Source organism: Pipra filicauda, unplaced genomic scaffold (assembly GCF_003945595.2).
Source record: "Pipra filicauda isolate LSUMZ 115617 unplaced genomic scaffold, ASM394559v2 scaffold50_size3627746_pilon, whole genome shotgun sequence".
Classification (NCBI taxonomy): domain Eukaryota; kingdom Metazoa; phylum Chordata; class Aves; order Passeriformes; family Pipridae; genus Pipra; species Pipra filicauda.
Window position 1 is genome coordinate 1,696,360 of NW_024104654.1, and position 24,746 is coordinate 1,721,105.

Here is a 24,746-nt window from a genome sequence, read left to right on the forward strand (position 1 = left end):
GCAGCACCTGCCTTCCACACACCCACAACAGAGAGGGGGAAACCATAATGTCAGTGCTGTCACAGGGTGCAGCATTGCCAGGATGTGCTACTGCCTGGGATTGATGCCTCTGGTCTGTCGGCCTCGATGCTCGTATTTGAGTCCCCTGTTCCTACTGACGTGGGCTTTTCTTTCCATCTGAATCATTCAATATGCTTTTGGAGCACAATGGAGCTGTGATTTTTTTCAAAGCCGCCAGCCTGCAGGAAACAGAAGGTCTCTGAATAAAAGGGAGGCTCTTGTTACAACTTCCCTCTTATTTACTGTTCCCAGTAGCAGAGAAGTAAAAAGACAATGAATGAAATGGAGGATTAATCATGCGTAGCACTGAAATATAAACAAGGAGACTACACATCCCAGAGCACTGCTCCAAGCCATGGCTCGTGCCTGCAGCGTGCAAAAATCTTGCAGCACCATGACCACCTGGACTTAACGAAAAAGGGCAAAAGGCAGAGGAGGCTCCACAGGTGGTTTTTCAAAGGTAAACTTGCAAACTGGGAATTTTACATGGACTTTTCTCTGTTCAGTGCTCTCAAAAGTTGAATTCAAGTTGATATCCCCTGTGCTTAATCACTGGTCCATGACTTTTGCAGAGGAAACTCCCTATTTTCCCATTTTTTCACACTAATTTTAAAACAATAAAAGTTCAGGACAACTCCTTTGTCCCACAGAAGACTTTAAAACATGCTTCAGAGAGAACCTACTGTGCTGCACGTTGTGTAGCTTTGCTCCTAAAAAGGGTTGTGGTCATTAGGCTTGCTCCCTTTTCTACTTGCTTTTGGGTCGGTATCCAAATACCAAAAGATTACTAATCATGTACCTTATTTATTTTTTTAAATCAGGGTATTGATTAATACAGCAAAACCTGTATTTGATTTTCAGCTGTAGAATTTGAGCATTCACCCCAGTCTTTGCAAAGGTGTTGAGCACCTCAAATTAATTGGTAATAAATTAACCTTGGAAGGTTGTTTGTGTGAGGCAGATTACATGCATACATCTTTGTGAAGGACTTCAGTGAAGCAAAACACAGGAAAGAAATGTGGAAACAGGGATGTGTAACACAATTCAAATGGCCTGAAATCTCTGTAATGAATAGTTGATTTGTGTATCCGAATATCTGCATCTGTCAGGTAAGCTGATTTTTCTGGCCTTGGAATGATGCATTTAATGTGAGGGTTGAAGTGAAGTGGAGACCATAATTGTACAACTGATAGGGAAGCTGCTCCTTATCCTTATTCAAAAACTCTAACAAAGCTCTAAACTGTTCTTTTTACAGTTCTCTTTAAAAAGTATACATGAAAAAGTGAAAATTTATTTAAGCCACCTGCAATAATAAAATTGAAGTGACCCAAGTCTGAAAATACCACAATACATCTCTAAGTGAATATAAAAAGCCAGAACATGTGATATAATTAAGCTAATAACCAAACCCAACCAATGTGTGTTAATACAAGACTTGGAGGATTATGTGAGTACAAGTCTAGGAAACCAAAGCAGCAGTGCTGCTTAACTAATCTCTGCTAATAACTCCGCTACCCAGCCTTGGCGGCCTGGGGCAGGCAGCGGGCAGGGGGCAGGCAGCGGGCAGGGAGCAGGCAGCAGGCAGGCAGGAGCACTGCCAAAGGCTCCTGGCCTTGCTGTCTCCCTGCTTGCCTGAAGGCTTTACAGCTTGCACTGAGGGATTTGTTTCACTTTCTCTTTCTGCTGTGCAGGGCTGCACTGGACGGGTTGCAACATCCTCCATCAATTACTTACCCTGTTTGCATGGAAATCAAAATATATATTCTTTTTAATAATAAAATTAAATTTTTTTAATACTACCTTTAAAGCCATGCTGATGCTGCATTAAATTAGTCAGTGATACCCTTTTAAATGCCCTTTCTAAATACTTTCTAAGAGGGGAATTGCATTAACCTCTAAGCTGCAACTCCCCTGTTTACACACAGCAAAGGTGCTGCCAGCCTGAGCCTGCCAGGTCCATCCTGGCCAAAACAAGAAGAGTTACCCCTGCAGGTCCCACCAACCCAATCCCCTGGCACTTGCAGCCTCCAGGTGATTCATCTCCAGACGTTTGATTTGCTAGTGGTTCCATGGTGAGGAAGAGAAGGTGGGGAAGAGCTGCCTGGAGTCTCTCATCATGGTATGAGTGCTTCCCAGACAGGTCCTTCATTGCTTGCCTTTGATTTTATTCATTTTAGGGTAATTAATAATAGAGAGCTCCTGAGCAAACCAAATTTGGACAGTCTTTGGAGATCCAGATAACAAATTCTGGGAAGAGTCTGTTTTTAATCCTTCTACCCACTACAGCAGATGTTGGAGGATCTCAAGTCAGGATGTGGGTTTGCCGTGTGACCTGTTGAGGCCCCTGTGGTTGTGGCATCCCCTGAGCTGGAGAGACTGATTCTGTCCCAGCATTTTCCCATGAGGATGTGCACACTGACAGCCTTGGGAGATCACGGAATCTGTGTGGCACTGGCTGACTCAACCACACACTGCCAATGCAGCCAACAGTAAACGTGGTTAAAAGAATCATTTTCCAAAAAGCTGCAGTTCCTCAGGGCAGTGAAATACTGAGGTTGACTCAATAGTTCATCCCTATAAAAAAACCCTCCACTCCATCAAGAAGACTTACATTCTACGCAGATGATTTTCATCACGTGCCGGTGAGTTGCTGTGAGGGAGGGAGGAGCTGTGATGACGATGGAGCCGACTGCACTGGTGCAGCCTCACCTTGAATATTGTGTGCAGTTTTGGGCACCACAATATAAGAAAGATATGGAGCTCATAGAGAGCATCCAAAGAAGGACAACAAAGATGGTGAACAGCCTTGAGGGGAAGCTGTATGAGGATTGGCTGAGGTCACTTGACCTGTTCAGCCTGGAGAAGAGGAGACTGAGGGGACACCTCATCTCAGTCTACAACTTCCTCATGAGGGAAAGAGGAGGGGCAGGCACTGATCTCTTCTCTGTGGTGACCGGTGACAGAACCCACAGGAATGGCCTGAAGTTGTGTCAGGAGAGGTTTAGATTGGATATTAGAAAAAGATTCTTCCCTCAGAGGGTGGTTGAGCACTGGAACAGGCTCCCCAGGGAAGTGGTCACAGCACCAAACCTGACAGAGTTCAAGAAGTGTTTGGACAATACTCTCGGGCACATGGTGTGACTCTTGGGGATCGTCCTTTGCAGGGCCAGGAGTTGGACTCAATGTTCCTGGTAGGTCCCTTCCAGCTCAACATGTTCTGTGATTCTGTGACTCAAAGCAGGTACTCTGAGACCAGGAACTGCAAAATGTTACCTATACCAGCGGCACTTCTGGGGGTGCTGGTCAGAGTGGGGCGTAAGTAAGACTGTGCTTTCATATTTTGTTGTTGTAACTGAGCTACCAGATTTAATGTATTCCATTTCCCGGGGTTGATGGAAAATGCAGGGATGCTTGTGGTGCTGGCTATTCAGAGAATTGCAAAGAGATAATGGTACAAGATGACCTGACTCCTGGACTTTCCCCCACTGCATCCCTGCTAGCCCAACGGGTCCATCATCCACATGGCCCCATTGTCCCCCCCATCCCCATGAGTGGCAGGTGTTGAGTGGGGCTCTTGGGGCTCCTTTTGGAAACCCAGGACGCACCACCTACCCGCCCACTGCTCATCCTGGTATTGAGATTCCATGGCAGTCTTGTCACATTCCACTGCTAGGAAATCCTGCTCCGACCCATGGTTTTGAACCTCCTGGACAGATATCCCATTGCTCTTATAGGCATTTTCCCTGAGGCCTTGAATTCAGGAGAATAAGATGTTAAATGAGCTCTGAATATGAACTGAAATACTTCCATAAAATCATCAGATCATAGAATCACTTAGGTTGGAAAGGACCTTTAAGACCATTGAGTCCAACTGTTAACCCAGAACTGCCAAAAAGTGCCACAACACACATCTTTAAATACCTCCAAGGTTGGCAACTCCACCACTTCCCTGGGAAGCCTGTTCCAATGCTTGACAAAATGCTAATAAGGTGTGCTGGATTTTTTTTCCCCTTTCCCCCCTAACTTTCTAGTTTCAGTTTCTGCTAGCAGAACCTTGACAAATCTTCATGATGAGAAGATTCCCAAAGTTCATAGAGCTTTGCTTGCTTTTGGACTTGGTCATGACTACTCCAGCAAGTCACCTGGAATTTTATATAATTGCCATTATATGATAGATTGAAAAACATATATATTGTTATAAAGTTTGAGGGTCTGTCCTTGCCAGGGTCCTCACAGGCTTTAGTCTCCTTGCCAAGGCTTCTGGGTGCAGGACCTCTGGCAGGGAGCCTTAAACCTCAACCCTCAAAATTAAGGGGAATTTCTAAAAAGGAAGGTGTGTGTTCAGTGTATCACCCAGCCAGGGCAAGGAGGAGCACAGGCAGAAGGGTGCAGGGTGCTGCCTGCTGTCCCAGACCCCTGCGCCTCTCTCCTCCTGTGTCCCATGGGATGCCGCGGGTAATAGGAGCAGCACGAGGTGGTGACAAGCTGCCGGCGTTCCGGGTGTTTGATCCGAGGAACTCACCAGTGAGACAGGAAATGTCAAGATTACATCACATGAATAATTTTTTTAAAGCCCTGAAAAAGACCTTGTTAAAGTCCGTGTCTCTGCAGTGTGATCCCAGCTCCTTTTGGTTTTGCTTTGCATTTCCACTCCATAGGAACAGGCAGGCATATCCTCCCCCCAGATATCGCTTTTTAAAATCCTTTCCTTTGATTTTACAGTGCTTTTGTTCACCATGGCCTTGGCACTCACTGGGGCTGGTGGAGCAAGTGCCCACTTTGCGGGGCCCCCCAAAGGATAGATGTGTGGGATGCCCACTGGGCCGTGTGGAGCAGGCTATCGCTCCAGCATCTGAAGCCAAGCGCAGGCCTTGGGCCTTTGGGGATGCTGGCTGCAGCCCAGCTTATCTGCACTGGGAAGGATGGAGAAGATGTGGGAGTGGAGCTGCCAGCCCCTTCCCCATGTGTTTGCTTATGTTCTGGGTGGGCACCCTGGGCAGCCCAACTGTGCTGCAGGGAGACACCATAACTTCATAGAGCAAAACTGCACCTCGTTATTCCACTGATTTTGCAAAACTATTAAGGAGCATCCAACAGAGTATGTGACCCACACATGTTTAATTTCTTTTATGGTTTCTGTTATGATATATGCTGGACATGTTTTTATAAAATGAAGATTTATTGGAACCTGGAATTTTATGGCTTTAAGGTTCAATTGAGTCCAGATTGTGAGTTTCTCCTTTTGGAAGAGGAGAAGAAGGTTTAAAAGAGCCCATCTGCCTGTGGCACTTATGAGACTCTAGGCCAAGGATGACACCTTTTCCCTTAACTTCTACTATAATGTCAAAGCAAAAATTTACCATCAAATGTTATGTCTTCCATGTGTGATGCTGTAGATATAGATCGTGAAAATTCTGTTGGGTTTCTTTCTTCTAAGTTATTATCTGTGCCATAAGAAAGTCAGGACTCGGTGTAGGATCCAAGGATGAGTGGCGAGACAGCACAAACCCAAACCGTGCATAATTATTGACAATGTGCCTTCACTTCAAAATGTGCTCTTGCGCTCTTGGTTTTTCTCGTAAAAGCACAGCGATGCCTTTGCTGCCTGCAATGCTGAGGAAAGCAGAATGTTTTTAAAACATTGTAAGAGTGTAAGAGTAACTATTAAACACATTCCATGTATTCATGTAAAATTAAGCACAAACCAAAGCATTTTCTTGGATGGTAAACGTAGCTTAGTAAAGAATAACATCAGTTCAGAAGAACACTCAGACGTTTGCTCTGGGATCTGCCCAGGGAGGTGGTAGATGCCCCATCCCTGGAGACATTCAAAGCCCCTGCTCATTGCTGGGGGTTTGGACTAGATGGCCTTTAGAGGTCCCTTCCAACCCAAACCATTCTGTGATTCTAGGAAGTAGCTCTGTTGACTTCTGTAAAGGTATTTTGCCTTTGTGCCTGCCAGGCACGAGCAGGGCTGGGGGTCCTTGTGCTGTGGGGTTTCAGTAAGAGAAGGTCTTATGACTGCCTGCTCAGGAGCCTGGGGGAGCCAAAGTGTTCATCATCCACATGCAACATGGCAAGAAAATAAGGAAACGCTGTATTTCTGCTTTTCTGCCAGTGTCAAACAGCCCCAAGTGCTCTGGTAGGAAGCGAACAGCATCCAAGGAAGCAGAGCCTGAGTCCAGCTCTCCGGTTACCACGACATAAGTAAACAAACAAGTTTATCACAAGTAATGAGGGCATTGTGCCAGCTTCAGTTAAAATAATGAAATGAAAAAAAAAAAATCAAACCCAAACCAACAAATCATTACAGCATGAGGAAAGTCCTGAATGAAATTGATTGTTCATGCCAACTCCAGAAATATATCTTGTCGTAAACTAGGGCCTCCACATCTGCTTCAGCACCAGCAGATTCTTTATAAACAGCCTCTTTAATTTTATCTAACAGCCTGTTCACAGACATGCAGTCCAAAAATACATCTCCTTTTCCTCCTCACACTATCCTGAGCTTGGCAGGGCACCAAACATGAGGTTCAGCTCCTAGTTCAAAAAAGCCCTTCTTTAAGCATCGACTGAACTTGATTTAATAAAAACTCTGTCCAGCTTCCTCCGGGCAGCCCTAATGGGATGCAGAGCCCTGCACTTTTCAGGGGCTGTTCCAAACCTGCTCCGTGTTGGGCAGTAAGATTTTTTTTTATGGTGAAACAAAATTACTTTGCACTGGAGTTGGGGAACAGGCTAGTGTTCTCCAGAGTGTCTCCTCCGAGCAGTACAGAGCTTTGCTTTCAGATATGCCACCCTCTGAAAATGAGAGTGAGCAGGCAGCACAAGCCAAGCAGAAGCCACACAATGGGATGTCCTGGTGCCACGGATACTCCAAGGGATGCTCCAGTGCCTCTGGTATCCAGCCCCCTCCTCCTGCTGGCCCTGCCTTCCCTAGAGGAAGGAGAGAAAATCATCAAAGCCCCTAATTTGGCTTCCAATCCCCAAGTTCCCCTGAGAGGGGAGATGAATCCATCATGCCCCCAGTGTGGCACCGCACTGCCAAGTGCTTATAGGTGCTTTTGAAGGAAAGACAGGGTATTCACTGACGGAGAGGGGGTGTTATACTGGGGCTTGTTCCCAGAGGTTAGCCCCGACACCTGTAGCAGGACAACCACCTCTGCACCTCCTGATGCTGATGTTCCCAAGCACAGCACCGATTTTCTGTCTGCTGATTGCCTGGGAAAACTGGAAGGGGCATTGGCTGCCTTTTAATGTCAGGACAAGAGTGGCTGATGTCACCTTAGAAGATGAAATACCTCCCTGCTTAATTGCAGACCCAAATTTCTCGAGGAAACTCGCACAACACCGCATTCACCACAATGCAGGATTTAGTGCTCATTAGCTCAGTAGTTGAAAATGTTTCATAATTATCCTGTTCGACAATCCAAGGCATGGATTTTGAGCCTCAAAGTTTGCAGCGATAAAGAAATATTAATGGCCTGGCACATCATGATGTTCAGGGGAAAAGGATGTTTAATAGTTTCTCCTTATGGTTCAGTTGTTTATTTAAATTACTTGGAAACTAAACCAGCAGCAAACATAACCACTGCTGTTGGGCGGCACAGTTAACAGTAAGTCGAATTTATTTAGCAAAAGATTAAATGGAGTAAAATAAAGGAGGGGGTAATTTCTTGAGTGTTCAGTGAGGCAGATCCCATTGCCAAGACATGGAGGAGGATCAACAGAAATCCCCCAGAGCCCATCCAGTCACTTGGTCATTCTGACAGAGGCAAACGAGCAGCACAGATGTCAATGAAAGGAAACTACTGCTTTTGGCAAAGGATGCTGCAGGTCTGTAGTGATAGACGGACTCTCAGTTGGTCTGGGGGATGCTGGTGGCACCCTGGTGTTTTTTATCACCTCCTGGAGGGATTTTCTGAATGATCTTTGTGGTTGTGCCAGGGAGGCTTGAGAGCCTTGTGCTGCTTGGCTGTCAGTTCCCAGCAGCGCTTGTCCTCTGCAACAGGAGGAAAAAGTGGGGTTTGCTGTGGGGGCTTGTGATCCCTCCAGTCAGGAACCACAAATTGTACTTTACAAAGCACTGCATTTGTCCTATGATACCTTACTGATCTGAACATGGTCGATGCCAGCCAGCTGAATTTCAGCTGAATATTTAGGAGAAACAAATCAAAGACAGTTAAATGAATCGGAGAAGTGGGTTTAGCTGCCCAGCTGTGAGCTGCAGTACACTGATCCTTCCTCTAACATACTACACCAGAAATGTATTTCAGTTCCAAATTATTAAAAATCTCTCCATTTTGTAAATCACATTTCAGAAGCTATTTTAGTTGTACAAGCATCCACTTGTTAGTAGTATCAAAGTGCTAGTGATACCTGTGCACGCTCTGCAGGATTTCCTTTCATAACTACATTTCACATCTCCCTAGCACGGGTTCAGATAACCTCAGCTGAGATGTACATGTAGATCTCCCTAGCATTTCTTTTTTTGGCCTGTCTCATGACTAGAGGGGTCAAATGGAAAAGCCACTTCTGAGTTAAGAGGCCCAGAGGGATATGGTGGGCAAGGGAGCAGGATGTAGGCATGCACAGGCACATCTACTCAGGTGGTGGTTCTACCATCTTTGGAGAGGGATGGGGTTTTCCAGAGCCTCATCCAGCCAACGCTGGGAACTCTCCAAAGTCCTTTCAGCCTTGCTTACTCCCACAGGAGCTTGCAGGCAGTGATACTCTGGCTCTGCGCATTCTGTACAGAGTGCCTCTTGAAATCCTCTCAGGTAGAGATGCTAAAAGCCTTCTCCCAGTGAAGGCCGGAGGATCCAGCTCACTTGGGCTTAGCTGATACTGCACTAGGAAGAAGAATAAGAAGGAGGCTTGAAAAGGTCACACTGAAGCTGCAATTTCCAAACCAGTGTGAAGGAACTGGATGCCTTAACACTCTCCAGATTAAACACTTGTTCTTGCCTGTTAATGGAATGTGCTGTAAAACAGCATCTTCTTTACCTATTCAAGGACAATTAGAGGGAGGGACCCGCTAATACTCAGGAAAAAACTCTTTGTCTGCAGAGGCTGCTTTTCCCCACAGGTTGTTGGCAGAAAATAGTGGCTTGTGAACAACCTGAGTCAATGGGGCTGCAACAACAGCAAAAGTGGAGGAAAGAAAACACAACCTCACAGGAAACTTAAACAGTAAACAGAAATAACAGGCCTGAGGCACCCATAGGTTTCCTGGATTCATTTCCCTCCTTTTCCAGCATTTTGCTGAGCACTATAGCACTATTCAAGCCATTATTACATTAGGAAGTTTTTTGGCTTTTCTGCCTGCAAAAATACTCATCACTTTTAAATTGAAGGCATCACTGTCTTATCTGGTCTGCAGCCAGAGGGACTGGAAGCAATAGAAGTGTGAACTTTCTCCTTCATCTCAGAGAACATTAACTTCAAAGCCCAGCCATAAACTTTCAGATGTAATGACTATTTGTCCAAAAGAGAAACACATCAGCTTGATCAATGACTGAAAGGTATAAAACACAGAGGTTACATTTGCTAAACACTTGGGAAAAATACATGGTTGTAGTGGGGTGTGTGGAGGTGGAAAGTTACTACTGAATTATTTGCGCAGGCGGGACCAAGGGCCAGCGTCAAGGTTGTCATGGGTGGTTGTAGGTTCAGCACTGAGTGGTTTCTGTCCCAGAGGAGGATGGGTTACCATGTCAGAGTGTGCTCCAGTGTGCCCTTGGATGCAGACCTTCATCATCAAGTGGGGACCTTGTGGCTGTGCTGGCAGCCACACTACTGTGATGCTATTCCAGAAAACTGTGGGAGAAAACATTTCCTCTTGCAGCTGCTCAGACAAAGCATTCAGGACCACCAGCACTTTCTCTTGTGTCTTTGCTTCATCTGTGTGAACACTGACTAGAGAAAAACCTGCTCTGGGTGCAGCTGCCTTTTCCCTTGAGCTCCAGGGCACAGGGTCCAGGTAGTCAGTGTGCTAACAGAGCTGGTAAGGCATGCTCAGAGATTTCAGGCATCTTTGGTAAGATTCCCCACATCCTTCCTATTTTTTTTAACATGCTTTCCATTTTTCTGATGAAAATTCCATGGAAAAAGAGCGTAAGGATGTCTTTTTGTTTCCATGTCTTGAGTATGAGGAATCTAGATGGACGAGAATTATATAATGTGACTTTTTTCCCCAGTATAAGCATTGCCTTTCCTGATAACATCCCTTCTCCCCTCAGCCATTAAGGCTTGTGGGAGGAGCTCAGACCTCATCCTCTCCCTAGGTGGTGGGTGCACAATCCTTGTATGCAGCACACAGTGCTTGGGGTGAGCACTTTGTAGGATTAATCAACTATTTGGTGAAAGTGTTTTCAAAAGAAGTAATTGGGATGACTTGCTGCTAGGCACCAGCTTCTGCTTGCTGAGGCTCCAGGGCTGGGGAATGCGATCCAGACCTGTGTGATTCCTGTCTGAGGATGGAGAGGAGGAAGTGCCAGAGTACGAACAGAGATTTTGAAAGGTTCGTAACATCTTCTGCCAACATGTTTTTTGAATCAGCCTTGCGTGAACAAGTGAGAGCCCGGAAGAGCCGTGTCATCCTTGAAGGACAGCTGGGCTTGCTGGGGGGCTGCTCCATTTGGGATGGGAGACAAATGGTTGCTGCCACTGCACAGGGAAAAGAGATGTTGGTGGCATTGCTGGCTGCTCCACAGGCTTTGTTAGCACCTTGCTTTCCACCCATGCTGTGCTTGCCTGTCCCCTAACCCCTCTGCAAGGTGTTAAAATGCCTCTATAGGGAACCAAAGAGCAAACATGAGCCCTTCTTGCTCACCATATATGCTTATGTCCCCAAATCCCTGTTGGAGTGAATGGAGCTGATGGGGTGCACCCAGGTTCCTTGCCACACAGGTTGGGTGTTGAGATAGTGGCTCAGCTGTTGAAGTCTCTACCTGCCCCTAGATGTTCTCTGGCCTCTCGGAGGTCTCAGTGGCCTTCTCCAGGCTGTCCTCTCTCCCCTACTGCATTCCAAACTGAGCTCCTCCCAGCATCCTGGGGAACAAGCTGCGGGGGTGGCCATGAAGTGCTGGACCTGAGGATAGCAGTGGGGGCTGAGATGACATTCTGGAAATGTAAAGAACAACTTTGTGCTGAATCCATCTTGTCACTCTCCTCCTCATGGCACATCACCTTCTGCCCTGCTTTGGTCTCAATGGAGACTCCAGGGACAAGGACAGATAATAGTGGGTAGAGGTGGGGCAAGAGGAGCAATAGGGGGACAGGTAAGTAATTTATTTTAAGGGGCAGATGGCTTTACTCAGGCAAAACCAGTGCAATACCAGCAGGTCCCCCAGTCAGTTGATCCCCATGGGTGTTGGTGGAGCAGTGCTCAGCTTCCCCTGTAACACCACTGTTGGAGGGAGGCAGTCGGACTCCTTTTCCCCTGTAAAGTCATACCTGTGCTTTGTAGGCATGTTTCAGTGCATTTCAGTCTGGTCTTTGCGAAGGGATCCACTACAGCAATCCCTTTTCAGTGCCTGGAGTCCTATTTTTTACCTCCACTGGATCATGTCCTGGGCTTCAAAGCCTACAGGGAGCAGTGACCCATTTTATTACACTGTCATAAAGCAATGGCCTTTCTCTGTTCCTGTATAAATAATAAATAGTAATTATATTTGTACATGGAGGCCTGCCAGAGGCCATGAGTATGAGACTTGAGATTTACTTTGAAAAAAGGAAGAAGAAAACAAGAATCCTGACAGCTTTTTACCTGGCTGCACAGCTGTGCTGAAAGAGGTGCCCTGCAGATCAAAGGGAACCCGCTCCTGTTCTCCCCAGGTGCTGCAGTGCTTCACCTATTAGAGCAGATATTAGTTATCAGGCAGCAGTGCTATGAACAGCACAAATGTGCACTTTGCTCTTCAGAGGCTAGGAAAGCCAGAAGGATGCCAGATTAGATTTAGGAAAGCACATATGGATGTGTTGCCTTCTTCAGCCTTCCTCCATTGCTCTGGAGGAAGACAGAAAGCACGGCTGTGGACAATCACAGCTGTAGAAGCATAATTGCAATTGCTGTCTGAGAGCTGCTTAGTGCTTCTGATAATCCTTGAGATCTGCAGTGAGTGCCTACAGTATGAAGGGAGAGTATTTGAAGGGAGAGTATTGGGGGCAGGGATAAGAGCACAGCAACAAGTCTGCAGAATGATTGAAAAAAACCACCTCTAACCTTTCAGTGTTTACATTTCACTGAGGGAAAAGATTGTCTGAGGCAAAAGCACAAGTTCAGAATGAAGCCTAGATTTCCTGATCTGGGATTTCAGGTGTTTGGAAAGTGTCTCTGATGCAAAGTCCTATATTGTGGCTTTCTCTAAAGGCTGAGCTCAGCTCTCAACCTCTTCACTGGCCAGAACTACAGAACCAATCCACTGACAGCAAATTCCACCAGTTCTCTTCATACATTCAAAGGGATGCTTAGCTTCTGGGGACATAATGGGAAGGTGACAGCAGTGAAGTCTCATTTCAGTGTTGGGATCAACTATGTTTCAGAAAAACCTCCCTCTAAACCCCATACACTGCATAACAGATGGCACATCTGTTTCTATTTCCAGTATGATCTCACTAATCACTTTTTAAGAATCTAGCATCCAGGGTTAATCAACATGAGCTGAATTACAGTGAAGGTTCCTACAGCAACAGAAAAATCCTGTGCAACTCCCTTTCCTCAAGTTACCCTCTTGGATAGTGAGGTTCATCCTCTGAATTCTGCACAAAGCCTCACGATCCCTGAAAAGCCAGGGCCTCTCTCCAAAGACCTTCTGCCTCTCTAGGCCTTTGTCTATTTGACAAGGCAGATCTGCCAATAATTGATTTTCTGTTTGGTAGTCAAACTAAAAGCTAAAAATGCATGGTACAGGTCAATGCCAACCCCCTCACAGAAATGGAAGGGTAGATTCCCAAGGAGACTTTATCCTCAGCCCCAAGGTCTATGAAGAGAAGCTATCACCCGCTATAACCCACTGCCTACAACATAGGCTCAGAGCACACAGGATGAAAATTCAACCCCCTTCTGTTTCTCATATGGAAAAGTATTTTAAAAAAGGTTTCCTAGAAGCAGTATCACACCCAGTGTGCCAGGCAGCACCTGAGGCATGTAGAGAGAGAGGAGAGCAAGGCAGGAGACTGGCTTAGCCTGGCCGTGCCTATGCTGCTCAATACAAGCAGGCCAGGGCAGAATGGCACTGCTGAGCTCACAGGCACCATGCCTAGAGCTTGCTTCTGGAGGATAGAATTTGTCTTGGAAACAGCTATTTGTAGGGATCCAAACCAGATCTTAAGAGTTAGCAGAGAGCCCAGCAGAGAATAAGCATAAGTTGAGGGCTGGAGTCCATCTCTTTGTTGCTGGTGATGTAGATATGCCTGTCAGATGCACCTACAATGTCAGAAATAACTCCCCATCTGACTTGTGGGCCTTCATCCTTGATTGTTCCTAGCACATACCTATGTTGTCCTCTGGACCTGGACAAGCAGCTCCCTCCATCCGCCAAGCAGCGCTGCTTTGGGCATAGCTACTCCAGGGACAACTTTCAAGAGTGACATGGACAAGCTCTGTCTCCCTTCCCTCATGATGCTCCTCCAGCATGGTCCCTTCAGCCTTTCTATCCTCCAGCTCTCTGAATGCTCTCATTCCTCAGTTCAGGGCATGCAACACACCCTATGGAATCCCAACACTGGTGAGCTATAGCATTGTCTTCATTATCCTGGGCATATTATGCTGGGACAAGAAAACACCAAACCTAAAAAAATATTAGTTTTCTCTTAGGTCCATAGGCACAACACACAGGGCCAAGCTAAGCTGGAGTCAAGTGCCATGTCATGCAGTCAGGGCCAATCTACTTCATGTTGGCTGGCCCTGAGCAGCCAACTCTACTCTGACACAATTACTCTCATCCACTACCTCCCAGATCCCAGGGCAGCTCTCTGGGTCAGGCAGTTTAGCCCCACACATATTTCTGCTCTACCTAGTCCAATAAACAGTGTAAGTAATTTAGACAACATTATACTCCAAGCAAGAGGATTAGAAGAGCCCTGTTGCAGGCTGTCCCACAGCCTGAAGATGTAGCACATCAGGTAAATCCTCACTCCAGCTGAGGCTTCCTTGTGAGATCAGCTTCAAAAAAGGTTTAAAAAAAAAAAGCAAGTAACTTTGATGTTTTTAATTTTCTGGGCTAATTCTGATAAATGGATTGCGCACCAATTGTCAGATAGCTTTGCTCAAACAGAAATTGTGTTTTTCAATGAATAAACTGTTCTTCAGAAATCATTTGATCTACTTGTATTCCCTTCCCACTGAATAACCTTCCCACAATGAATAACCGGGGCCATTGTGGTGACGGCGTGGCCCCGGCCTGGCCCGGAACTCGGGCGCGTGGTGTGGCCCCGGCCCTGGGTGCAGAAAGGAGAGAGAGAGGGGGAGCTTCGCCGGCACGGACTGTGCCCTCATGGGAGATGAGAGGGGGAGCCTCAGAGCACACAGAAGAGAAGGACAACTCTAAACCCGGGCAGATGGAGCTTGATTAGCCCTGTAAGGCCATCCATCTAAGAGAAGGTCACTCTAAACAAACCTACGTCCCGAGGACCTCGCTGCCACCGTCCAAGCTCACTCGGCCCTGGCAGATGAACCTTAGGATTAAAGGGTGGGTTCAGTTCCACACATACTGTGTCTCACCTAAAAAATCCATTGAGCAGGCTCGAAGGCCTTACCCACATTTGCATACCACCTAAGGAGTCTTTCTGCTGTGCCTTTTGCAACCGGACGTGCCTGTCTCATATCGGCCTTTTTAGCCACCAGCACGCTTGTAACAAACGTGGGTAGAGCCCTTCCCAAATCTTCGTTCGTGAAGCCCAGCCATGATTCCCTTCCCACTGCAACAGGAGTGGGAAGGGAAGCTGTAGGTAGTGCTTCATGTATGATCATCTCTGCTCTGGCTCTAACGTAGCCACCAGCTGGTCTTACTATCTGCCTGCTCTTCTGCTTGGAGACATCAAGGATCGTCAGCAGACTTCGTCTCTCTTCTGCCCACTGTGGGCAGGTTCTTCCTCAGCCACACCTCTCCCACTGCCCTCAGCTTGGCCAAATCAGGATTTGGTTACTTAATTTCCATATCAAGGATTTTTAACTACTATCATTGGTGTTTCTATGTCCTTGCTTTCAGGACACAAATCTTTATGACCCCATCGGGTTATGCCATCTGTTGTCTTTTATATTTTAAACACCTTCCTAGGGACAAATATAAACACAGTAACGCTAATGTTTGTTACCAGGACATGGCAGTGGGACTTTACAGGTGGCTTAGCTGAGAATGGCCACAAATAACAGAATCATAGAATGGCTTGAGTTGGAAGGGACCTTAAAGATCATCTAGCTCCAAATCCTCATCATGGGCATAGATGCCACCCACTAGATCTGGGATGTCCTCTGAGGACAAACTACTTGGCCCTGATTTTTTCCCCCCTCCATCACCATAGGCACCAGCATCAGTCACCAGGGTCCCCCAAAGCCCACTGGAGCCATAACAGGCTGCTAAAATGGCAGCCTTGGCACTTGTAGGTCGAGCACAGCCAGTGGGGGGGAAAGCCAGGTGTTTGTAGGTGTGCTTCTTTTAAAGTTGATTTATTTTAGCAGGACTTTTACAGTGTGCAGCTGGCTGTGGCGGCCAGCAAACATGGCAGTGTCCAGGCCAAGAAGACATTGGGGCTGGTGAGGGACTCCTTGAACCCTTTGGGGACCACCTGGTTTAACCTGCTTTGGCTGACCCTGTTTGAGCAGAGGAGATCTTGGCCTAGGCAATCCCCAGAGGTGCTTTCCAACCTCAACCACTGAGTGAGATTTATTTAAACCTCTGGCATAAAGCACAGTTATTTTCAAGTATTCCATCAATTCTCAACTCAATACAGGAAATGTGGCTTTCAAGGCCAACAGCACATTGAACCTTTACCAGACTGTGAGGTCAGAGATTCAGAGGGGCTTTAACAACTTAACAAACCAGGGAACTACAAAACATGCCATACAAGTCAGACGTTTCTATGCAACAACCACATGATCGAAAGTTTCTCACACAAAACCATTTGCTGTCAGGACAGAGTGGAGCCAAGTCAGTGTGATTCAAGATTTTAGAGTCAATTTTGTAAAACTTCAGAAGGAGTTACTTAGTGCCACCCAGTGTTGGCAGAAAGAAAAAGGAAGGTTAAATATGGTTACAACTGGGTGTAGCCCATTGAAATAGGAAAAAAATCACAGCTCTTGCTTTCTGTATCAGGGGTGAGCAATTCCACAGAAACTGTGTAGCACTGACGTCCAAGAGATAGGTGTCCCAGAGCTGAAATGGCTTAGCCACCTTGTTAAAAAAACTTACCACTTTGTATATTCACTTTTCAAAGCAGGTAATTAGTTTGAGATGCAGATGGTCCCTTTTGCCACAAGACTCACTCCCCTAGTCTGACATCAGTGTAAGTGAGAAAGTTGTGCTGACTTTTCTGGTTAGGTGCTCAGGAGTTTAGATGAGAAACAACTGTATAAGATGTATCTCTCTCCTAGAATAAATAAATACAGTTAGATATTACCTTTTCCCCACTTTGTCTCAGATGTTGCACATGACCTGACTTTTTCTTGAATCCTTTAAAATGATACAGGATCTCATGTATATCAGACATGAAAATACTCTCCCAGTTAGGATCTTTGGATGGCTGAATAACTGCACTCATGCTTTTGTCCTTCAAAGGACTATATAGAATCACAGAATGGTTTGGGTTGGAAGAGACCTTAAAGATCATGTAGTTCCAATCTCCTTGCCATGGGCAGGGACACCTTCCACCAGACCAGGTTGCTCAGAGCCCCATCCAACCTGGCCTTGAGCACTTGAACACATCATGGTCCCATTTAACAGCCATGGACAGTGAGATTCTGAGCAGGCACTGTCCTCCCCAGACGGGAGAGCTGGGGCATGGCCAAGGAGGGATGGAGGAGATCTGGAGCCAAGAACCCAAGTGGGAAAGCTGGGAAGGGGAAAGTAAGGCCCTGAGATACCTCAAATCCACCAGATATTGGTGGATCAGGGCCTCCCAGGGTTGTGGCTTCACCTGTTGTGGCCATGGCAGAGAAATCCTCCTTCTACCATTTTGGGCTCCTTCACTCTGCTCTGAAGTATTCTCATTGTCCAGAGGGAAAAAAAAGACAACAGTGGTTTGAGTGATTCTCTGCCTGTTCTTTATTTCACCCCCTAGAAGAAAAAGGCCAAGGAGAGACTGACACAGGAGTTTATCTCAGATTGATACAACAAAAACCCAACAGCAAACTGCAGAGTTAGCTGTCCTCTGAAGTGACATCACCTCCATGAGCTGCCATGCTGGCACTCCATATTTCTGGGTGGAAGGGCTCCCTACTGGCATTTTTACTTTTTTTTCCCCACCCATGAAGCCATCTACCAGTCACACAGCCAATCCCTTGGATTTGTGCCTGCTGACAACAAGTCTCCTTTCTCACTTACCTTTCACTAAGTGCTGGGAAACAGGCCAGGCAATGTGGCCACACGTTACGTGCTGAAAACTCCTCTTCTGGGGCCCACACACCTGAGGTGTTTTTTTCTCTTCCTGCCAGTCCCATGAGGTTCCTGGGGGAGCCGGGAGCTGGGTTGCCTCTGCTGGCTCCTGTTGAAAGACCTCCATGATCATTAATTGCATCTGCATTGTCTCATTAGGGCCCTACGTATCCTAGGTGCTCTCCACAGCTATGAGAATCTTAGTCCTCCTCTTACAGAGCTCATAATTTAAAACCCAAGGCAGAAAATCACAGAAAATTCCTGTGACAACCGCTCAGCTCGTGCCTCAGGAATTCATCAAAAAGATAATTTTCCCGAAGAAGGCTATGGGACACAGTGTGCACAGAAGGAGTTGGTGGAGGAAGGAGACCAGACAAATACAGCATTCTTGGGAAGAAAAAAGTATCTGTGTGCATCTCCCCAGTTAGGAAGGTTTACAGAGTAGGTTCACAATGAGAGACAGTCCCTGCTCCAGAGGTTTTACAGTCCCAGCAATCAGAATGAAATAGTAGGAAGGGGAAAGGCAGAAGCAGGAGACCTGTCAGTCCCTGTGTTACACAGAACAACTCTGCTCAGTTTGCAGGTCTGAGGCATTTTTAAGCCTATAAATAAACTGGGAACGTTAATGATGCCATTAATCTCCACTGGCTGCCGTCCCAGCTATTTTCAGTGGCGAGGTTACCTTGTTTCTCCCAGCAAAAGTAGGTCTCAAGGGGAGGGTCAGGCGAGCAGTGGGGATGGACGCTTTGTGCCCAGGGCCGGGGCCAATACCCTCGGCGTGAGGACACTGCCACCATCCTTGGCAGCCCAAGGAGGAGGTGTCCCAAAAGCCAGCACAAAACAGACAAAAACAGACATCAGATAATAAATGATGGGAAAAAGCAGAGTGCTGCCAGCTGTAGAGGGAAACCTGTGACTGCCCCTGGTGCAGCCCTGTGGCAGAGGTGTCTTCTCCATCTCCTGCAAGGAGATACCCTGATGGAAACCCTCTGCTCCTCTGTAGTTGCTGGGAGCCTGCTCCACCACCTCTGCCTTTCCGAGGACAGGAAGTGGCAGGGCTCGTGGGGGGGGGCGGGGGGGGGGGAAGCCCAGGACGGGACACGCCAGGGCATCCCAGCACACTAGCCCAGGGCAGGGAGTGGCTGGAGTGCAAGTCCCTGGGGAAACGAAGGCTGCCTTGAGACAGCTTCTTGCCCGGTATAGCTCTGAGGTTCATCTTACAAGTATACCATACTTTTGTTTATTTTATTATTTCTGTTACAATATGCCAGGAAAAAATATTATTCCTAAAAGAAAATAAGTTCATACTTACTGGAAAAAGGTGCTTTCGAAAAACAAGTCTACACATTGCTTTCCTTTGACCTGCCTGCTCAGATATCCAAGACAGTTGGATACCATCACAGAGAAATTAATGTTCCAGTGCCACCAGAAAATAACACTGTCCAGCTTTTTCTTTTCTCTTCTGCAATGAGCTCAAGATGTTGAGACATTCACCAAGTAATATTACAAAAGAATCATTCACACTCTGGTCCCAGGTGACATGTGGCTACTGTAGCTATTAGGACTTACCCTCCCTCAGTGGCATAAGAGTCAGTTTTCCAAACTTCTCAGGAAGTACCTACTGTTTTTTGTTCTTTGTGTTGCTTAGTGTTGTTTCCTGAATGCTTATGTCTACAGTGGTCTGAATGCCTTTATAATGTACCAACTAGGAAAAATTAAGAGAAATTTGGATGTTTTTCTTACCTTAACAATGATATTTTGGGGCCAAAGTCAGCAACTTCTCTGTGGAAGATCTGGCCTGCTTGACCTGGATTGAAGCTCACAAACAATGCAGTCTGTTCTCCCTCAGGAACTGCTATAAAATGCATTTAATTTACTTGAGTTTTGTATTTTCCCTCAATTATATCCACTGGACAATCTGAAAGCACTGCTGATGCTATGGCTTCCATGCTGCACCTGCTGTTTACCCTCTTCTAGGGGACATGCAGGATATGATCATTGGTATAAACTGCAGGAGCATCACTCTCAGTAGGGAAGTGGGGGAAGAAAAGCCCCTCAGAGGTATTCTGTGTCTGAAGAAACAGCATGTCCAATAAAGAACAAAATTGCAACTGCAAGCTTGCACAAGATACACAGAGATACTCCAGACAGACTTAAACATTCAACTTGACAAATTAATCAGCCTGTCAAGCAAAGGAAGTCATTGTGGTCAGAGTGGTCATGGAAGGTAACTAATACTCTCCATTTGCAGCATCAGGCAATTAAGAATTTAAAATATTACAAGAGAGGAGAACTGAGATGTTAGAGAAGAAAACATATACACAGGAGTGAAGACAGCAATATATAAAGGCGGGAAAATGGAAAAGAAATGCCAGAAATGTTTCATATTGACCCAAATAAATAACAACCTCAAATGAAATGGTTCAGGCTTGTTTCATATGGTAAAGATACAGGCTAAGCCAAGTGAATGGTCTCAGGCTAGTAGCAAAGAAGAAATTATTTCCCTAGAGCAAAAAAGGCATCTGTTTATTTATCTCGGTTATGAAAATGTCCTTGTCAGATATTGGCTGAGCTCTCTCTGGGCAGGTCACTTACCTCCTCCCAGCTTCAGAAGAGACCTCTAAACCACTGTCCCTGCAAACACGATGCACCTGTGCGGTAATCCCTCTTCTTCCCAGGAGCACTGAACTACCTGAGTGGTCTCAGAAGGCACAGACCTTCCCTATGCCTGGAAAATCCTGCTACAGAAAAATGTGACTGCTAGTAGCAGTAATACTGGAAGAGATCCTTGTACTTCCCTGAAGCCTCACCTGAACAGAATCACTCTGTGGGGACAGGGTTACATTAAACGTGCCTTTCATGGCAATACCAGGCAAAAAAATTCCTCCTTGCTCACCCCACTGCTGACCCCAGAGCATGGCTACTTGCTGTCACAGCGCTTTCTTGCACCAGGAGGGAAATACCGAGGACCAGGGTCCAGAAATGATCAGTCATAAATAGAATCTAGCAAAAACTTGTTGCTGCTTAGAAGAAATCACCAAAGAAAAAACCTAAGTCAGGGAATTCCCTGCTTGGCACATCAATGATGAGGTGATGCACTGCAGCTCAGAAGTTGGAAGGAGCAGCTAGAGAAGCAGTGGGCATTGCTGCCAAAGGTTAGCCTCAAACTATGGCCAGTGTTTCCACATTTCCACAAGGATGCAAAGAAGGGTAACAGTGTCTCAGACAAGCAATAGGTGGATCAAGGTGGGAGAGCTGAGCCCTGTACCCAGGCTTAAGCGAATTGATACACGCAAGCCCTGACTGACAGCACTGGTGACTCCAGGAAGGCCTGAAGACTCACACCTGATCTACACATTTTGGGGAGCAAGAAAAGTAGTGATTCATCAGATCAGTCATAGAAATGTGAAATTCTCTTTTGTTAATGCTGACAACTAACTCTTATATTTGCCTGGTACAATGGGTACAATGCCTTTCTTTAGGGATACTCAGGTATGTGGCACTAGAAGCCCATTGTTGCCTTCTGTAGGACCAAGATGATGCTGTACTGGCCAGGCAAGAAAACAGTGTTGCTGCTTTGGTTCTAAGCGAGTGCTGAACAGGACACAAGAACACCGGAAAATGCCCACAGCTACATAAATGTGGCATTCCAGTGCACCCTGAAGCAGCAGAGCCTCCTAGTGCTGCTGGTCTGAGTGGACTGTGTTAGCTCGTTCGGGTTTCTCAGAGTCCTGGGGGAGACATTAGACAGTTGTGAGATTCAGTCTCTAATTAGGTCCCTGTAGTGGTAAGATTGCTTCCTTTATAATCACTCAGTGGGAACTAGTACTTTATCCTCTGTACTCAAATTTTTATTTCTTTCACCCTCATTTTCTCTCCAATGCCTGGAATCTCCAGTCCACTGGATGACAGCTGCAAAAGCCTATGACATTCACTTTAAGGATGATTCTTTTCAGCTGCTTCACATTTCCTTTTGACAAGCTCTTCTAGTGATATTTACTGCAACTAATGAATTAACTCACAGCTGGACCACTTGCTAGTCTTTTCAATCCAGAGCTGTTTTAAATCTTGATTAGCTGGTTTGATTTGTAAATCTCACAGGACTGCTAAGTCCAAGCTGTTCTGTCTTTCTCTGTGTTCAGGAGACAGTTCTGGTTATGCAGAGCAGCAGTACATTCAGGGGGACTCCACCTCTCCAGCAGGTAGAAAAACAGTGTATTATCCAGAGGAAGCAGTTCAGTTCACAGGGAAAATTATTTAGATAGCTGGAAAAGTCTTGGTATTTTAAGCATCTGTGAAAAAAATGCAATGCAATACATATTACATTTCACAAGCATGTTGCACAAGCGATATTACACAAATGTATCTTTCTCCATATTTTTGCAGATCCTCTTTTCTGTTTCTAGCTTCTGAGCACACCCCTAGCAGTCCAGCATTTCAAATTAGGATCCTTATTTGAGTTAAAATATGAAATTAGTCTAATTTGTATAGATTCTGGCCTCTCGAGTCTCAAGCTTCTTATAGGGGTCAGCAGGTGTTCAGCTGTTGTGGCTGTCAGGTCATTTGCATTTTGGCAACCAACTGTGGCTTTAGGCACCCGATTTTCAGCGATTTGACTCCCAGTTCTAAAAATTTGGCCTGGAGGTAAGCAGCAAACTGGAATTTGTAGCCCAGAGCCTGGGAACATGCTAGTCATGTAGTTGCTTAAGTTCAGGTTGAAAAGTGAATGCACATGCAGGCTCTTCACTTGTTTGAAGACTTACAGCAAAACAGGAAGTTATTAGTATCAGAGCCCAAACTGACTTGAGAGTCAAACAATATCAAACAAAAGGTGTCACCCCCTTTTCCTGTTTATATCTTGCTAGTTTAGAAGACAGGGGAGATGAAGAGTCAAAGAGTTTCTCAATGTGGTGCAACAAGGCAGTTGAAATCGAACTGGCAAACTGTACATCATAACAGTAAATACATGGCATCTCTCTCCTCAAGACTTTAAAGTTTTTGCTGTACTTTTAAACAAACAGGCAACCTATTTTGAAATGATGAGGTGGAGCAGGACAAAAGAATGCAGTGCAATAGCATTCAAGAGTTTAGACAAAGTGAGCAATAAATGAAACTACAGGGGAGGGTAATCGTCTGCCTTGATATAATTATCTCAGGAAAACACTGTAACTAAAGAACTTCCTCCTCAGAAAGTGTCATTTGATTTTCAAATAACACAGGTCATTAGGACTACAGTTCCATGTTGTGTCTGCATGATGGTTTATCAAAGCAGGATCAAATTACTGCCAGAGTCCTGGGAGGAAGCTCTAAGGTAAAGGAAAAATACTGTACATGCTGGCTTACCACAGCACAGTGTAGAAATGAGCAAAACTTGCTGGACTCATGGCCCAGCCTCATCACATCAGCACAGCACAGGCCAGACTGCACCTAGCCCTCTGTTTTCACTGCCGGTGAATACAGTATTTTCTTTCACACAAGGACAATTTTAAAAACTGTCTTTTCTAAAAGGGAACTGGACACAGTCCCTCCTTGAAAGATGAGACTGACCAGGAAACCCTGCAGAGAGAACAGTCAGCATTGGGAAAAATGGAGTGCTGACCTGTTGGGATGTGAGGTTGTTGGGTGCCTGAGCTCTTATGTGTTTTGTCAGCCACTGTGAAGGCAACAGAGCCTGGGAGCTGCCTTCCTGACCTCCATATTCTTAGAGGATTTCTCAAAAGACTCATGTTGGGCACAGAAAAGCTGGTACTGAACAGACAAAAGGCAAACCCCAAGCATGTTTATTTGGTTTGACTTAAAATTGGGTAGGTCATAGTTCCCAGCATAACTTGGGTTTTCTTTAAAAAACAAAACACAAAACACTATCAATAGGTGTCAGTTCCCTTGGAAAGGTTTCCTTTGTCTTGAAGGAACAAGATATTGAAAGAGTGAAAGAACCCAGCAAATGAGTCCTCATGTGCAGAGTTATCTGGAGGTTTGGCCTCGTTCTTTATTCCCATCCTATTTTGCTGAGCCACTCACAGCCATGCAAAATAAATTTCTAGTAGGTAATCACTCCCACAGAGCCCTACACCCCTCAGTTTACACTAGAAAAACACTCTTTGTACTGCAGAAGATTAAAAAAATGGAGGTGCATTTTCTTTTCAGCCCTTGATAAGGTTTTAGCTGCAAATGCAAGGCAAGAGTCACACTGTCTTCTTTCCACAGAGGCTGCAGATATCAAACAAAAACATCACAAATTTCCTTGTTACCTAAAGGAGACCTGCTGTACATGACTTGCAGGCATCACCATCTCTGACAAGATTTGTTACCTACACCATTGATGTACAAATCCTCAAGAGAAGGCCCAGCAGTTGGCTGTCCCCCAAAATGGCCTCTTTTCTCCACTCAGGTGACTTTAGGGGGTGCTGAGTAAAGAGGGGTACAGCAAGTAGCTGCCAGGCTCCCAAACAGATACTTTTGTGGCTACAGTCCTTACTAGACTCTTTCATTGTCCCAAGCTTCACCACTACAAGGGAAGGAAAAGACTGTTAACAAGAGGGCACAGGATCACAGGATGACAACATGGATGGCCCCACCGGCTGGCAGATGCAGTTGCATGTTACAGCTGAGTCAGTCTAACAGCTTCTTGCCAAAGATGTGGTCAGCTCCTTACTGGCTCTAGTCCTGTGTTCCCACTCCTGCCTTTGCTGATTCCTACCCCCTAGAGTGAAATGCTGTTTCACATATCTAAACCAAAGAAATCAAACTAAATCAAGTAAGTCTCGTGAGTCCCAGCCTAGATTCTTAGTTGCTAGACCTTTCTTACAAATTGGGAAAGGAAGAAAAATAAGGAGAGGGCAGAGACAGGACCTTTAAAGGCTTGGATTCACAGTGATCCCATACTATTGCCCCTGCCCCTCCTTCTCTCCCCAGCTCCACTCCAGCAAGCTCCAGTTTCAGACCACAGTGCTTCTCAGAGGCCTAGCCCATGGAAGAACCAAGCTGCTCACCAACTCCTTCCTCAGAACATGTCGACCTATTCTGTAACCAGCAACCACAGCACAGATGGAAGGAATAACCTCTCGCCTCAGCCTCACCTGGGTGCTGAGC

The 24,746-nt window shown here is 45.9% G+C and overlaps 1 protein-coding gene across 1 annotated transcript in view; it reads right to left on the reverse strand.

Moving 5' to 3' along the window:
• Window positions 1-5,159: 5,159 nt before the first annotated feature.
• Window positions 5,160-24,746, reverse strand: part of LOC113991112 — a 68,563-nt gene continuing 48,976 nt past the window's right edge. Inside the window, exons 3-5 of the mRNA XM_039386857.1 lie at window positions 17,604-17,763; window positions 17,144-17,336; window positions 5,160-5,673 (exon numbers count right to left, since the gene is read on the reverse strand). Coding sequence (XP_039242791.1) covers window positions 5,601-5,673; window positions 17,144-17,336; window positions 17,604-17,763 — 426 coding nt within the window. The 3' untranslated portion in view covers window positions 5,160-5,600. The remainder of the gene's footprint in view (window positions 5,674-17,143; window positions 17,337-17,603; window positions 17,764-24,746) is intronic.